The 17,694-nt window shown below is 32.0% G+C and overlaps 4 protein-coding genes across 5 annotated transcripts; 2 read left to right on the forward strand and 2 right to left on the reverse strand.

Annotated features, from left to right (window-relative positions):
• Positions 1-230: 230 nt before the first annotated feature.
• On the reverse strand, positions 231-2,001 carry LOC106711362. The gene is made up of 2 exons (XM_045683020.1): positions 1,855-2,001; positions 231-485 (listed from the first exon to the last, which is right to left on the reverse strand). Exons 1-2 carry the CDS (start codon positions 1,990-1,992, stop codon positions 231-233), a joined length of 393 nt encoding a protein of 130 aa, XP_045538976.1. The 5' UTR covers positions 1,993-2,001.
• Positions 2,002-2,854: 853 nt separating this feature from the next.
• On the forward strand, positions 2,855-6,256 carry LOC106711489. 2 transcript variants are annotated; one of them, XM_014503810.2, is made up of 5 exons: positions 2,855-2,988; positions 3,153-3,285; positions 3,835-4,055; positions 4,421-4,528; positions 6,075-6,256. In XM_014503810.2, the coding sequence occupies exons 1-5, from the start codon at positions 2,978-2,980 to the stop codon at positions 6,247-6,249; spliced, it is 648 nt and encodes a 215-aa protein (XP_014359296.2). In that variant the 5' UTR covers positions 2,855-2,977; the 3' UTR covers positions 6,250-6,256. The 2 variants fall into 2 exon arrangements, with proteins under 2 accessions (XP_014359296.2, XP_045538870.1); XM_045682914.1 differs by lacking the exon at positions 4,421-4,528.
• Positions 6,257-7,447: 1,191 nt separating this feature from the next.
• LOC106711363 lies at positions 7,448-9,187 on the reverse strand. Its single transcript, XM_014503668.2, has 3 exons — positions 9,035-9,187; positions 8,081-8,185; positions 7,448-7,562 (listed from the first exon to the last, which is right to left on the reverse strand). Exons 1-3 carry the CDS (start codon positions 9,169-9,171, stop codon positions 7,448-7,450), a joined length of 357 nt encoding a protein of 118 aa, XP_014359154.2. The 5' UTR covers positions 9,172-9,187.
• A 1,974-nt stretch (positions 9,188-11,161) lies between these two features.
• Positions 11,162-14,239, forward strand: LOC106711365 (the record flags this gene model as incomplete). The annotated part of the gene is made up of 5 exons (XM_014503669.2): positions 11,162-11,294; positions 11,733-11,937; positions 12,251-12,466; positions 12,867-12,977; positions 14,073-14,239. Coding segments are annotated over 5 exons (804 nt in total), but the record flags the coding sequence as incomplete, so codon positions are not given.
• Between the last annotated feature and the right edge of the window lie 3,455 nt (positions 14,240-17,694).

Here is a 17,694-nt window from a genome sequence, read left to right on the forward strand (position 1 = left end):
ATATTTCTGTGAATCGACATCGAGATTTATACATATTAATAAAAATGTCTGTCTGTGTTCCAGTTTTGACGAGAAGGTAGCTGATGCAAGCGGGCGTGTTAAAGGCTACTTTTTTTACTCCTGTGCTGATGAAGTCGCAGGCGACCGGTTGTTTAGAATAAAATTATTTGTTACCTTAATATTATCAATGTTTTCAATTGAATGCTATAATTTCAATAAATTCTAAAAGATTACCCATTCAAAACATCTTCTACGTATTTATAGAAGTGATACAATTTAGCATCATTTTGATAGTATTGTTTCTGTTGAGGTTCAAGTTCGTTTATTTCTCTTTTCTTTCTTGATATCCCCGTATATGTAGCATCAGTTTCTAATATGTCAAATGGTATTTGTGATCTGTTCCAAGGAAGCTGGAAGTTAGCTTGTATAGCCCAGTTAACGTTAATCATTTTTGCCGGTGATGGTGTTCCCAAGCCAATTGTCAACTGAAATACAAATATGAGTTTGAAGTATACAATATATCAATTCAAGATCTGAATGATCTATTACCCGGCTGATAATAGAAGATAAAGTTATTTCAACGTATGCATTTTGTTTTTTATGTATGAGGGTTTGTATGAATGTAAATTCTATTGTGACAGCCTAGAGCCAAAACGACTGAACTGATTTAATAAATCACACACAGAGATGAAATTCTAAAAATATTGTGAAATTAATGATTTCAAATCTCACTCGTCATAACTTTTTTTTGGAACGAAGTTCCTTATCGCGCGTTGTGAAAGGGGGCTAGACGGAAAAAATTCTTACGAAAAGTTGTCACGACACTTTTTGCTATAGACGAATGAGCGCTACTTCACCATTGCAACGACGTGACAATATATAACGAAAACTCATAGAAATAAAATGTACTGTAAATGTAAACTTCGTTCCATCCGGGTGTCCCTTGACACCTCTCAAGTTTTTTTTATAATGATTTTTAAAAGATTCAGTAAAACTTTTTTTTTGGAAAAGAAAAAATGGTAGAGGGTATATTGAAAAATGACGTATCCTTTACTATTCATACTATTGTACTTCAGATACCTTTACCGGTAGGCCTAGGAAGAGATGGATGGACAAAGATGACATGCTCAAGAAGGAAGTGACAATGGAGATGACGGAAGACATATTGATTTGGAGGACGGAAACCTGGTGCACCGACCCTACGTAAGTGGGACAAGGTCAAGGAGATGATGACTATTATACTTCAGAGAATGGTGGGAAAAGATGGAGTACTAAGATATAGGCTCTAACATATACAATAGTAATTTAAAAATAAAAAATATATTTTAATAGTCACCAAATAAAATATATGTATTTGTTTCAAAATGTAACATATTGATAAAATAAACTCAATTAAATAAAGCTGATGGCAAATAAAGCTTTTCGTTTGGATTTAATCAAACGCTCCGATGCCTCCAGTAATAGAATGACTGATGTTTTGAACTGTTATACTCATTCAACTAAAATATTCTATAGTTTATTGTTTTAGTTTAAGTTTTAAATAAACTCTTTATTTAATACATACACTAAGCGGGAATTAATCTTTAACAATAGCTGATGCAAGTGTTATTGTTAATTAAAATTTAGTTTTACAATGTGTAAATTAAAGGAATCTTTTAGAAAGTAAAATTGGAGATTTAATTATTTATTAATTTATCCCAGAATTGAATGATTATTTATTAATGGTAGGAGACATTGCAGGATAGGCTGCGTTTGTAATCTCTTGTGTGTAAGACCAAGATCTAATTAAGATCGCTGCAACATCGGAGTAAGTATGTAATTAAATAAAAGTATTTATAATTTTAAATACCTCACCTGATATAGAGTAGAATTAGGGAATAGCAGTTGTCTTCTACTTCGTTGTAAAACATCGCTTTCTATTTCAGATCCACTAGAGCTAATCTTTGGTGCAATGTTACAAAGAACAATGATCACGAGATATTTTCTGTACATGTTATTAAACTAACGTTCAAGTATTGAGTGACTTATGGAATAGAAATTAACTGTTTCAATTACGTGTTTCGATAGACATTAAGCGTGGTAAATTTTGATTAGTATTCATTAACTGTACATAAAAATTATTTTATTATATTTGCCGCGAAAATATAATTAAAGTTCACTTCAGTTCATGTCATGTAATAATTAACTTTTTAATTTGAAGTAGGTAGTAATGTGGGAGAACTGAGTACAAAGTAAGTTTTTTTTTAATGCGTGAAAAATATGTCTCTGGTACACGGAATAAGAGTGAACTTCTAAACTATTTTCATGTTACGTCTCGTGACGCGTCTATTGGATAAACAAATTAGTGCACTGATGGATAGAATCATGTGACTACGGAGATTTATGAAATTAACGCGTGTTCACACTTTAGTGTGAGTTTAAAAATTATTTTGAATCCAGATGGTTGTAATGTTTTCTTTCAATATAATCTCAAGTATCTCCGGAAGGACTCAATGAATCTTGATGAAATTTTCCACAGCTGTAGAACGTAGTCTGGAAGAATACATAGGCTACTTATTAAGTTTTTTAATACTGCGCGGACAGAATCGAGGGCGACAGTTAGTATGATTTAAAAAAAGAAAAAAACTTGAAAGAGAATTCTTTCATCGAAGTCCGTGATGATGATGGTGATATAAAGAACTAGTTTTTTTTATTAAAACCTGACCTGAAGTTTTGACTTTGCTATCATCGAGTAAACATAAAAAATAAACTGTACAAAGTGTGAAAAATGTGAACCGTGTGAACACGTCTTAATACTTAAAGTAGAACGGACGGGTTGAGAGTGCCGGAACTTACAGAAAACTTCACGGTCTGACGCGTGGTGTGAGCTTATGTGACTAAAAATATGGCGCGGGTCATGTATATCTATGTTAAATATATACATATGTAAGCATTTTCAGCGGTCTACGTGTTATGGATATTTAAAAAGAAAGAAAAAATGAAAACCAGGTACCTAACAAAATTAATTAAATAATTTGTTTTCTAACAATGCCACGTAATGTAACTTAAAAAACCTAAAAGTATTTGATCATTTAAAAAATTATTTAAAGTAACTTTCCGAAGAGAAAAATAAAGTTGAAAAGTTGTAATTATATAAAACCATTTTTTTTCAGGTTAGATATATGCTTTTTTTTCGCTTGTTGTATTTTGGTACGAGTTGCTATTTCGGATACTTTAGAAGATTTCAGAACTAGAAGGCAGATTAACAGTATCCCTTTGGTTTTTCCATATGGAGGTACATACAAGGTAATTTTTGAATATTCTTTGACCAGATGTTATTAAAATGAGATCCGAATATTTTAAAATTAAGGCAATGTTTTTCTCAGATTCTATATACGTGTAAAAAAAAATAACTCGAACTATTCTGATCTAATATCTAAAGTTTTTCTTAACCTTTAATTTCTATTGTGGTTAAATTTATTTTTCTTCATAAAATTCCTAACCGAGGTACATTCATAAATTCTTACTAAATATATTATTTTAATTGCATCGGTTGAGAAGTAAATAGTAGTTAAATTTTAAGCTATTTAGTTATTTTTATTGGCGAAACGAAACTCAAATTGCCATTAGTTTTTGAGTTATGTTTGAAAACGAAATGTTTTTATTTAAACTATTAAACCATTAAACCATTAAACCATTAAACCATTACACCATTAAACCATTAAACTATTAAACTATTAAACTATTAAACAATTAAACTATTAAACTATTAAACTATTAAACTATTAAAATATTAAACTTTTAAACTATTAAACTATTACAGAGTATTACAGAGTATTTTCATTTACATTTCAGTTATTAATTGGTATGGCAGCACCGATACACAACGAAGACCATGTGAATTTAGCTTTTGGTATTAACTTTCAATATCAGTATGTGCAATTTCAAAATGTATCCGAACTGTCTCAGTATTACTTCATCAAGACGGTGTCTAGAGAACAGCGGAATCTTGAACTTAAGGAGCGAAGTGATGAAAGACTTGTCTTCTATAAAGCGGCAGCAGATATGTTACAAATGTAAGATATGATAATAATACTCACGATCATTTAAGTGTAGTTATTTATTTATTTTACTAAGTTATCTGTCATTTAGTAGCATAAAGCTCTTTGAAATCTATATTCGTATTCAATGGAAATATAAAATTGTAACAAACCTATCTAAACTAATTTTACCTTTATAAGGCTGTAATCACAGACTAATCAAAAACAGACATGACACATCATCAATTCAATCACTAAAATCTTTAAAAATAAATCCACAGACAATAAATGACATTGTCAGCCAGTGAAATGTGTAAATATAATTTATGGTTTCTATCAAATGTACATTGGTAGTAATTCTTTGCTATTGCTAACTTTTGTTGAATGTTTTTTTTTTCTAGGAAGGGTATGAACGGCATTGATTGCGTGATGCGTGCGATTTGCGAAGCCGCACAGTATCCAGTCAGTGAAGAGGGTCTTGTCGGGGAAATTATACATATTTTACTCACGTACGTATATCTCAATCATTCTTACATCATTCGTTTAAGTCGGTTATCATTGATTTATTTCATTCACTTAATAACACAGATTATATTTTTTTATATATGTACACTAGCTGTCGCCCGCGACTCCGTCCGCGCGCAGTTAATAAGCTTATATGACACGTTCGTAGATTTACCATAGCAGCGCCATCTATTGATTACTTACTCAACACAGTCGAAAGGTATCGACATCTGTTAGAATCATTTGGAGTTAACAGATAATTGTGGCTGTCAAATAATAACAGACAAATAATTAGCAAAAAATTAAAATTGCGACTATAATTTGAGATTTAAACTATCCTATCTCTCAAGTTGGATCGAACTGCACATGGTGTGCGAATTTTATTATAATCGGTTAAGTGGTTTAGGAGTCCATTGAGGACAAACATTGTGACACGAGATTTATATATATTAAGATTATTATGAAGTGAATAAACGAATATCCTCTTTATCATAAATTTATCTCATAGTCGAATTCAATGAAAAAAAGAGTAGTTACATCCACACAAATCAGTAGCTGACAATATCATTTATTGTCTATGGTTTTTTTGTTTCAAATGTTACTACAAATATGTCTAGTTTTAATGAGTCTGTGTGCTTAGACAGGTTGGTTAGCATTTCTCATTTTCAATGAATTTATATATTTTTGTACTTGCGCATCTAAGATTGTATTCAAAAGAATAATCTATGACATTTATACGGCTTTAGAATGAAGATACAGGTCAATGAATCGTTATAAAATACTTAAATCTAGTTAAAAAAATTCGTTAAACAAAGATATAAGTAAAGAATGAAGTCAAACAAAATGCAGGAAAAATTATAAATAAAACTTGACTTTTAATAAAAAACGAAATAAGCGCAGTTCAAACAAGCTCGAAGTGAAATTCCAGTTGCGTATTTTTCGAAAGCATAGCTAATTGCACCACTCTAGTGGAACAGTGGCGCCGTCTACCATCCTTCATAAAACCAGGCCCAAACTTTAATCCCGTAAATGCAGGATGAAAAGTTTTTTGCTTAAAAACTTCAGTTCTTTGTAATCTTTCCGTTGTATACATTGTTTTGTGAATATAAATTGCTTCTTTAACGATTAAATAAATATTAATTTTAAAAACAAAATTTCTAAAATTTTAACATTTATCATATGTCAGATTAATTTTGACAATTTTTATTAATTACTAGCTTTTTCCCGCGACTCCGTCCGCGCGGAATTAAAAAAAATAGAAAACGGGGTAAAAATTATCCTATGTTCGTTTCCTGGTTCTAAGCTACCTGCCCACCAATTTTTAGTCAAATCGATTCAGCCGTTCTTGAGTTATAAATAGTGTAACTAACACGACTTTCTTTTATATATTATATATAGATATTAAAAAAGTACACACGCCTGCACATCACATATCTCCACAAATCAATTATTTTACTGTTAAAATTCCTTTATAACACAACTAAATAAATTATTTTACAACTAGAACATTAATAAAAAGATAGATTAATAGCATTCAAATAATAATTTCAGACCAGATTACGGGCGTTCTCCATTCGAAGGTGATACAGAGTGGTACGACATGATGTCTCCATATATTGACGCGGCAGTTGCCGGTCGGCAGATGTTTAACTGTGCCTCCATTTATACCAACTGCCCTGAGGGTCAAGGTGTGTTGGAATTAATATCAATACTAAGAAATGAATAAAAATATTTGAAACCAATGTTTGTTTCTTTATAATTTATTTTGTTTATTTTACACATATCAAGATAAATTATTCTATTACTTCTGCTTCTGTTATTCTACTAATGTTTTTGATATTTATGACTTGACTTAATGTTCAAATTTATATAAAAGTTTCTTCTCACATGCATTTCTACTCTCCTCATAACATGCATATACCATGCTAACATTTTGTTTAAGTAAAGGTTGTATACATAAATGTTACAAAACACACTTGGTTACTTTACATGCGAGATGCTTACGACTCATAGGTAAAATAACGCGTGCTCATAAAAGATAAAAGATACAGTTTGTGTACTGCCTGTATCTTCAAATAAAGTGAGTCTCATACTTAATACGGGTCACGCACTGACAATTTTTTGTGAGATATTTACACAGACTTTGTGCGAGTGTACGGGCTTTAGCTCGCTCTATGGACGTAAATAGGGATAACGCGATAAAGTTTTAGAATATTTTACGTGATACATAACTGTTTTATAACATGTTTTATATTTAAAATTATTGAGTTCTAAATAATATTGTATAAAATATAAATGAAAATAGTTATTAGCAGCAACACACATTTATATATATTAGATAGAAAATTGTTTAACTTATTTCTTCGAATGAATCCTACTTACATAGATTTAAATTTAATTTATTAATTTGATTTCCTGAACTATGTGTTTCCAGTGCAGTGGCTCTTTCGACATTTTGTTCTTAAGGCCCTTCGTACACAACGCATCGTAAATTTCAAAACTCGGCTTTAAGCGACTCACGCTATACAATGTCGTAGAGGTTCCAGCGTGCGTCGCCGACATCTATTTGTCATCGCCAAAGATAGCCGTTCTCAATCTGTGTATCAAGATTTTCGTGGGATATTTCACTAAGATTTTCAAGATGGCGGAGCAAGACTATACAGTTAATATATAGTCGCTATACCTATACTGACGAATTATTATAGACGAATTAGTAAGTATTATAGACGAATCGCTTCGACGATTCTGCGTTGCGCGCAACGCGATACCCGTGACGCAAGGAAGGATTAGTTTTGAAGACTTACGTCGCATTGTGTACAAATAGGCTAACGCAATCTACACTCATTCTCTTTCTGTTTTGAATAAAAGACATATTTAAATAATTATATATTGTTTTATTAAAAAAAATAAGAAATTTAACAAAATTAATAGTCGGTATACGTCGACACTTCCAGCATTGAGAAGGGACATGAAGTGATAGAGGTGGTACAGTCTTGTTCAGTTTTATTGTGCCATTTGTCAGTATCTGATGATTGCCTCCTGAAAATAAAACAATGCAGTTAGTAAATCTGTTGAATAGTATCCGTGGGTTTCTGAGATCAAAATACCTGTTTTGTCAAAGATAATGATATGTTCATACAAAAATTTTGGTGTCAGAAATTTTCGATTAATATGATAAAACTGTTAGACACGGGCGACCACCGTGGTATTTTAGTCGATGCAAGCCCTACATAACCCAACTTTACCCCTGTTATAAGCATGCGTAAGACATTTCCCCACATTAAAAAGTCCTGCTTAATTAAATAGCAAAGGTCAGGGTTCGTTTACTTTGTATTTTAATAGATCGCAAAACCGATGTGTAAAAATAAATAAATTAAACCATAAATCTTCCAAATTTTGATGTTTTCTGATATATGTAAACACGTCATGCACTTTTACATTAAATTCATAATCAGTCCTGGAATATTAATTAAAGAGAAAGGAAACATCCCTAGACATTTTCACTAAACATCTTTCACTGAAACTAAAATTTTACTTTTACAAGATATGAAGAATACCTAAAAACCATTTTTAAAATTTTCCAGTAGATTCCTCTAGGTTGCGAAATTCTGTCCATCTCACAAATTGCACGACGCACGCATTGGAAACCATCCAAACCGTTCCTAAAAGAAATGGGTATTTCAGTTTTAACTTATATTAATTCTTATACATATAGTATCTTTTACAAAATGCATCTTTAAGATTTAAAAAATACTGTAATTGATTTAAGAAATATGAATTAAAATTTAAAGTTAAAAACTTATAAGAGTTATCGTTGGATTCTGAGACCAACATCTCTGTGTAAAATATCATCGCCCCTGCCATTATCTTTGACAAAATAGCGTTAAATATATTTGAAACGGGGGTCTTGGTCTCAGAAACCTACGGTTAATAGTGTATTCATGAATTACCTACGGAATCAAAGAAGTTAATTTGCATTTTCTCCCAAAAATATAGATATATAAAAACTGTTTATTATATTGAAAAACGTATGCGAATAAAATAGCCGCTGCCTATAGGCTATTGCAACAAGTTATAAACAGAGTAGGACACGTATAGAAAGAGGATATTTCCCCTTACTACATGTCCCACCCCCCCCGATAAATTCACCACTTCTTATAAGAAACTGCCGGATGATGAAAATGGAAAGGACTAGAATTTGCCGCGGGACACACTCATTGGACGAAACGCAGAATTACTACCATTTTACGGCCGTCTTCTTTGTCATCGTGGTATTGCACCGGTCGAGCGGACAGTATTAGAAGTAGCTAATGTTACTGAACTCAACCACTGTCAAGTTGTTAATAGTAATACTAATCACCATCTCAAAGTCTGGCAACGCATCTGCGATTCCTCTGGTATTGCAGATATTCAAGGGCGTTGATGAACACCTTGGTGTTCACCGACGCCCAACATCAACACCCGCAGCTCATTTGCCCCCTTCTCTTTAAAAAAAACTTTTTAAAAATTACCTATCTAACAATGTTTCCAAGTGGCTATAAGCAGTTCGTCTATACAGATGATGATACGGATGAAAGGAATCTGGTGGATCATCCCAATTCAGTCTAAAGCCCAACGCCTGTGCAAATATTTGGTTCCACGGCACCATATTGGCTTTGAAATTTAAACGAATCTGTAACAAATAATATTATTTAAAAAACTTACCAATGAAAGATGGAAGGTGTAGTGAACCTACTAGTAAAAATGTTGTAAATACTTTTTAATAGTACAACATAATGAACAATCTACTAAAGATTCAAGCTAGTTGAAGAATCTTAAAAATATTCCGATTAGCCCAAAATCTTGGATTAAAAGTCAATGAGATTTAGAAAAGTAAAAGCCTGGGTTGTTTGAAAAATACACGAGTACTAGACATTTCCCTTACTCTTAAAATAATTTCTATAACTGCGTATATGAAAACATATAACAATAGGTAAAAAAATTTAATACTTACAAAAAACCGTGAAATATTCCTGAACCTTAAATATCTTTTAAACCTATAATTTGGTTGTTTGGCCTCATTATTAGCTTCGCTGTAGTCAAAAGTGATAAACAGTACCAAACATGCGTAACATACAAAAATGATCTGACAGATTCTGTTCATTTTCTTTTCAAATTATATTTTACAGCATAGTCTTCTTTCTTCTACTGTTCTTCGCATTTCATCGCATAAATTCAAGTTCTATTTTTGAATTTCTTCATAAAATTCTTCTTTTTAATCTGGGAAAATACCACTGTTTAGAAACAAAATTCAAAATCAACTAACACTCATCCAATCCTATGCACGTTGGATTTTTCAGTCGTTTAATTTGACATAGCTTGTTCTTCTGTTCGAATTTCGAACGAACATGAAACCTTTTTAGTAGATAAAAATATTTATGACAAATAAACGATAATTCTTCACTGACCTTAAATAAACACTGTTAGATAAATTATCTGGTCATATGACTCGTAAAAACGAAATGACTTCGAACCGGATCTATGTTACCGTCTACGTAAAAACAATAGAAACAGTGACTAGAAGCGAATAAAACTTTGACAAACAGGTGTGTATTACAAAGTGCTTTGACCGAGTGCATGCTACACATAATGGTTTCAAGTCACGTAATGTAAATATCTAAACAAGTATTGAAAGTTGAAATGCATACACAAGTTGAACAATGTTTAAAGTAAGATGGGTAGTGGAATTTAATTAGATGTAAAGCGTAAATACATTTTCCAACATTATACTTGAAAAATCATGCCTCTAACCAGACGTGACATTTATTATATACCTGTATATTTAAAAATATTTCTTGCCTATATTTTTTGGTAATACAAAATGTATAAACGTCACTATGAAGATAAAATACAGTTGAAAATCGTAGTTTGTCATAAGAATATTTGGTGATATGAAAGATTTCAGGGGAAAGACAAACGGAAAAAGTAAAACGACGTAACGGTGAACCTATGTAGGATTTGTTGAAAATTCATTTATCGGGATTAAAGTTACTTTGCTTAAACTGGTTTTAAACTGTGTTAGAGTGTCAATATACAGGATGTTGTTTAATTATAAATACTACAATATAAAATGTATTCAAGATAAAAGCTTAACTACGACTGCAAAAAAGCTACGAAGAGACAAAGCTAAATAAATTCTTAATATCGAATGTGGTTGACTATTTCTTTTGTCAATTATTACTAGAGGTTAAGGTTATTAAGTAACCACTATTCTTTAGAACCTAGTATATTTTAAATAAAAGCCAATGCAATTCAAAATCGTTTCGATAAAACAAAAAACAATTATGAGTCGAGAAAAAAACTTATTTAAAAAATCGTCTGTTAAAATGTTTGAATTTGTAAAGCTAAGAATATAGAATCATGCTGTATCATTACTATAACGGTAGATGAGATTTGTTTGCAAATCGTGAATAACTTATCAAAAATGCAACACGCTATGGATAATCGATATACAGCTTAGTGTATTTTTAATCTTAGTACAACAGAAATACGTATGCAAAGAGTCAACTTAAGAAAGTTACATTGAAATTTTTTTTTTAATTTTCAATAAAAAAAATTCAATAAAAATGAAACAAAAGTTAAATTTTCTGTTTGTGTTACTATTTATTGTTTTTGTGAATGCAGATGAATGGGAAAACAGAACCAGTGAATTTGAAACAAACGATAAGTCTATAGTGTTGTCAAGAAAAAAAAGGTTCATTGTTTTTCCCGAAGGAAGCTCTTTTCAAGTTGGTAAGAATATTTACTAATATGAAACTTTTTTAAATCCAACATGTGAATTACTTACATTTTATTTATATCCAACATTGTTTTATGTATAAATATTGATATTCATCTATACTTTGGCATTTATAATATTAGTAAGATTTGTAATAACCTAAAAAGTGCAATTAGAAAGTCCTCGTGTTCAATTTATCTGACCATCGTAGCAACATGTCTTCAATTACTTTTATAGCGCATGATAAAATACCAGGAATTAAAGGAAACGAGACTCGATAAGTATCTTTGTAGTGATCTTTAAAAGCGATCTTCATCCAACAGTAATTATTCAATATTCAAAAATATCAAATTGTTGTCAGTATTTTTGCAAAGATAATTTGTAGGGAGACATTATACCTTTGTCAGTGATTCGGCATTAGAATGGCACGGTAAGGTTATAATTATTTTCAGTATTCTGTGTCACTTATCCAATGTTGACTACAATCGGAGATATATTTCTGTTTGGTAACACCGCTGCCTTGGCATTTGAACTGCCTCAAGATCCATACTCACCTTTCAACCATCGTGCGGATCCATTACATAGAAGAATGGACACGAAAACTATTTACTTTACTGACTATGATGGAAAAGTCGTACATAAGGCTCCGTATAAAAGGTAAGCTATATTAGATAAATTGTTAATGATCAATGTTGAACGTTAGGTCACAGTTTTATGCCAACAGATGGCGCTGCTTTGGTGTTATAACACGATGTTGAGTTTTTGCTGTTCTACAAAAAGTGTTTGTATTTGAAAGAATCTATAACGACTATAAACAAACATGTGTAAGTTAAGGGACTTTAGTGTTTAAAAACGAAAAATTTGCCGTAGTACCATTTTTACAGATAACGTTACAAAACTAATACATTTCAATACACTTTAAAGTTAGAGGATTTAAAACACGCTACAGGATCGTACGGTAAACTTACAGGAGGCCCATAGTGAATCCGGCGTTTGCGAAGCGAAGCGTAGACTCGAATTCACGTCAAAATGGAGCAAACGTATTCAAAATAGACAGGAGGGAAATGCACGCTTCGCAACATGAACGCGGGTTTTTGAAAAGCGAACAGATGGAAGCGGCCAGTATCGAATTTCACAGAAGCGGACGTGCTGCACTCTACCAGAAAATAGAGACAATGTTACAAGGGTACGATTATAGTCCTATCTTTAAATTTAATTTTATTAACATACTAGCTGTCGCCCGCGACTCCGGCCGCGCGCAGTTAAAAAAAAAACTAACGGGGGGGCGGTTATGAAAAATAGATGTTGGCCGATTCTCAGACCTACTGAATATGCTCACAAAATTTCATGAGAATCGGTCAAGCCGTTTCGGAGGAGTTCAAGTTCGAACCCCGTGACACGAGAATTTTATATATAAGATAGGCAGCAAATGAGTATATTGCTTGGTTATTGCCATATAACGAGGAACTGACCGTGTTACTATTTTAACTTGCAACATTGTTTCTCAAAATACATACAGTATATAATTATTTGCAAAAATATTGAACTTGTCGACTGCAAATAGTTTTCTCATGCCTTTCTTTTAGCTTGGGCGAAGACGGAACGCAATGTTTATTGAAAACATTGTGTCTAGTCGCGCAGTCACGAAACCATCCCCAGGGTGACTTCTTGCAAGAAATATTGAAAGCTGTATTTACGTACGTATTTCAATTTGTGTTTATCTACTTTCTTCAATATTGTTAGTTCTTTCAGATTATAGAGTAATATTCTAAAACCTTACTCATAAAATCTTAAACAGTGTTTCAATTATATTTGAGCTGAAATATATGTCAATCTTTTACCGCACGCTGATGTTAGGTATTACCGGAAGTCATTGAAATATGATTATGCGTAAAATTATTTTTTTATCACCACGCTGACGTCCACAGTGGCGTTCAAAGGGTTAAAACAGGTGCTTATGCAAACAGTTTATTTTATTTTTATGTTATTTATATTTTTTTATTATTATCTATTTTTATTTTTTGGAGGAATATAGTAGGCTTTCTACAGATAAGAACCTAGAGGCAGATTTGAATTCTTCGTGAGCTATAATTTATTCTCCATTATTAAAAAGTGTGTTATTGTTTTTTTTTTGTTAATTTGAAATATTTTAACAACTTTTGTTTTAAATGTTTAATAGTGTAATAAGGTTACTTTTTTACGGGAGGAAGAACAAAACAAGCACACACAGGAAGCGTTCATATTTTGTGACCGTTATGTTTATACTAATTGCCGCCCGTGACTTAGTCCGTGGAGAAAAGATAGTTTATTTGTAACCTATGAGTTCTTCCAGACGTTCTTCTACAACAACACCAAATTTCAGCGATATCCGTTAAGCCGTTCTGAAGATATGTAATAACGTACATTCAAACATCCATAATTTCACAGTTATTTTGATAAGTTACATTAGTTACATATACATTCGTAATGCTATAAAATAAACTAAATTGCAAATTTTTTATGCCTATTTTTATAGAAGATAAGAAAAAGTGAAAAAAGAAATATTGATACTTATTTATATTTATGTATTTATAATTTAATAAATATTACGAAATCGAGATAGAAGTGTATTAACTCTGTAACATATATTTGAGCCTTAATCAAGTCACAGAGCAATGGGTGCAGTAGCCCAGTTCACGCGTTGAATGCGCCCCACGTAGATTATCTGGGGCAATTACGAAACGCTTTTGTGTGAACCTCGCACTGCAAAGCGTCGTATGTTTGACATAAATGCACGTACATTCTATCCGCAGGTTGCCACAGTCAAACAAAATGGACGAATATTTGGAAGAATATGACATGGCGTCCAAGTCGACAGAATCTTGTGACAAATTATACCCGCATTGCAATGAACGTTTGGCCAATATTGATTCACCAACATTCAATTATTAAAAATTGTTTTTGTCTAGAAATTGTTCACTTTCGACGTAAATAAATTGTTTAAGGATTTTAAATTTGTTCTTATTTTTGTCCAATTTTGTTATTCGTTCAATTGAATACAATTTTATATTAAAACGTATTCGTTGTGTAATTTTATGCAAGAAATCGTTATTAACTTTTATATTAATCTTATAAATAACTTTTTACACAACTGATAAGAGTGCAATCAAGGAGTTTTCTGGATTTAATGCTACATCATATTATGTTTCTGCATTTTACACACTAATCGCTTTTTCAACACTAATGTGTTGTGAATTATTACCAGCCACAGCAAAATCATTTTCATAACATAACATAACAGTTTTGCTTAACTCTGTTAAATGTTGTTTAACTTTATGAAATAATTAACACGCGTTTTTAAATAATAATTTTTGTTTTTTTTTTAATATAGAGGATGTAGATCGACTTTTGAAACTGTTATTTTCTTTATCACGTTTAAGCTTTGATGTCTACATTATATTGTGCGATCAAAATTAGATCGACACGATTTTTTTGGCATTACCTTTTTTGTTTTTTCGAAACCGATACAGAAGTAAAATAACTGTAAAATCGTTGACACAAAACATGTTAATTGCACGTTCATTTATACACGTTTGCTTTGAAAACGTTTGAAGAACGGGACAGTTCAACTTGCGTTTTGCGACTGTCAACTTATTACCTGATTTTCAAAAAAAGAAGAAGAAATATATTTGAATATAGAATTGGCACTCATTTGCGTCGTTCCACGAAATTTACTTTTCTAATAATACAGATTATAAAATTAAAGCATGGAAATAACTAGTTACTGCAGATTATTCGTTATAACTACGCTATTTGGAATAGCCCTGAGTAATACTGAAGTTTGCGATGAAAACTGTGCTATGGAGAATTCACAGGGAAATGAAACACGTTCCCGACTTCTGTCTAGAACTAAGAGGTTCATTGTGTTCCCAGATGGCAGCTCTTTTCAATTAGGTGAGTTAATTAGTTTAATCTATTAGTTTAACACAATATTCTAAAAAAGATAAAACAAATTAAACGAGAAATCACCTTTATTTTATATTTTAAATAATTAAAGCATACATAATGGTAAAGAAAGTAGGATCGAACATTGATTTCTAAAGTTGAATGCAACAGAGTTTTTGAGAGAGAAAAACAAAGAAAGATTAAAAAAGGCGCTAAAAAAGTTTCCCAAGGCAAATCTTTACAAACAGCTGATCAAAGTAGATGAATTTCTCGATTAGTCATACTTCCCCTATGATATTCTTAGTAGGAACTAATGAAGAATTCTTACCAAACAGAACAAAAAAATGCCACAGGGATTGCAAATCTGGTCAACAGTTTTGTAAGTTATTTTGAAGTAGGGTTAACTTCGAAGCGCTATCTTCTCTGAGAACCCTCTTAAATATTGAAGATACTACAAACTTTACAAACGATTAAAGTAAATATTTTAGAAGAAATTTTATTGTCTTTACAAAATTCTTTCTTTTTGGAGGATGGAGTATAAGATCCAGCTGCTGGAGTTAGCTAAAAAGACAGATGTAGGTCTAAGTCTAATTCAAGTACTTATTTCTGTAATGACCGTATTAGAGTAAAGGAAATCCTTTCCCTACAAGGATGACTATGGTGAGAGGAGAGAGACGGAATTCAAAAAGACAGTAACACATTAGTTATATTAGCCCACATTCGCGCGGGCGCTTTTTTTACGCCGCGTTAAAACTCGGCGATGGCGGCTCTCAAGCTAAGAACGTTTTAATATCACTCATGTTTCCTTCACTCAGTGCTCAAATAGCAACACTGCGCGATAAAAAAGCGTCGCGTTTTAAAAGCACTGTCTATAAACAGATACATAGAAATGAATTTGTTCTATTTCAACACGTTTTAACGCTGCCTTGTTTTCTTACTGACTTTAAACGCGATGTTAAAAAACGCCCGTGCGTATGCGTTTAGAGGCATCCTCGGATATGCATAAACGTGAAATTAAATTGCCGTAATATTTGTCCATGTTTTTACAAAGAGAACGAAAGGGATGACAATATGTCTTTATACAAGTCCTTCGACAGTATAAACCAGGTAGAGGAAGACCAAAGAAAGTATGGATGGATTGTGTGAAAGAGGATATACGTAAGAAAGGGGTAAATTCAGATATGACGGCTGATAGAGATGTATGGAGGAGTAGTACATACTGTGCCGACCATCCATAGGGATAAGGGCAGGTTGATGATGATGACGACAGTATAAACCCACAGTAATATTAAATATGGTAATTTAAAATGAGTCTGTTTTTTGTTTTCAGTATTTTGTTTGCAAACAATGGCTCTAATACCTATAGGAGATATTTTTCTCTACGGCAACACGGCAGCGCTCGCCTGGAATCTTCCCTCGGACCCCAAATTTTTCCACATGTTCAAAGAACACGACAAAGAAATACAAAGGAGAGGCGATACACAGAAAAATATATACTACCTAGATGATAAAGGAAAAATTTTGGCAAAAGTACCCTTTAGAAAGTAAGTAGCCACGTTTGTTTTTTAGGGTTCTTTACCTCAAAAGGAAAAAACAAAACCCTTATTTATTGAAACAGCGACAAGCTGGTCATCTGATATGAAGTGATCGATATTTAAAGCAAAAAAAGACATTCCTGATTCCAATCCTTTCCCTAGTCGAGAGGAGACAACCTCCACCTGTTTTCGTTATGATGGGAGAGGAAGAGGACTAAAAGTACACTACGCGTGTTAGCAACTAGAATTAGGTACTTTGTAAGTACATCATAGAAAGGAATCGTTGATTAACTTATAATTCATTTTTGACACTACTATGATAAAATAACAGAAAGTAAGGATATTAAAATATTGTTATCTTTTGCAATCTCGCAGCAAAAATATAGTATATACATAAAATTTGATTGAAAAACAATTCTAACTATGATTTATTTGACAGGCCGTTGATAGTGAACCCGGCGTTCGCGAAGAGGAGCGTCGATGACAAAGTAACATTTAGAGAAAAATTGAAAATCAAAATAGACCGAATGAAAATGCATGAGAAACAGTCGAAGAGGGAATTCCTCAATAAAGAACATTTGGATAAAGACAGCGTTGATTTTCACAGAAAAAGTCGAGTGGAATTGTTTGAGAAAATAGAAAAATTAATGACTACGTAAGTTTTTTGGTAAGATCGTCATAATTAAAGTGAAATTAAATGAAATTAATTTTATTTATTTCTAGCTGTCGCCCGCGACTACGTCTGCGCGGGATTAAAAAAAACTTAATTAATAGCTTATTTATTCTTCCAGACTATGTTCTACATCTATGCCAAATTTCAGCAAGATGTCTTAATTATCTGGAGATGCCTTCTAACAAACATCCTTCTATGCACCCATCTAAACATTCCTAATAAAATTAATTTATTTTAAATTTAAATTAATATTTGTAAATTGCTTTGGATAACAGAAAATTC

The sequence above is a fragment of the Papilio machaon genome, chromosome 20, assembly GCF_912999745.1.
Source record: "Papilio machaon chromosome 20, ilPapMach1.1, whole genome shotgun sequence".
NCBI classification, from domain to species: Eukaryota; Metazoa; Arthropoda; class Insecta; order Lepidoptera; family Papilionidae; genus Papilio; species Papilio machaon.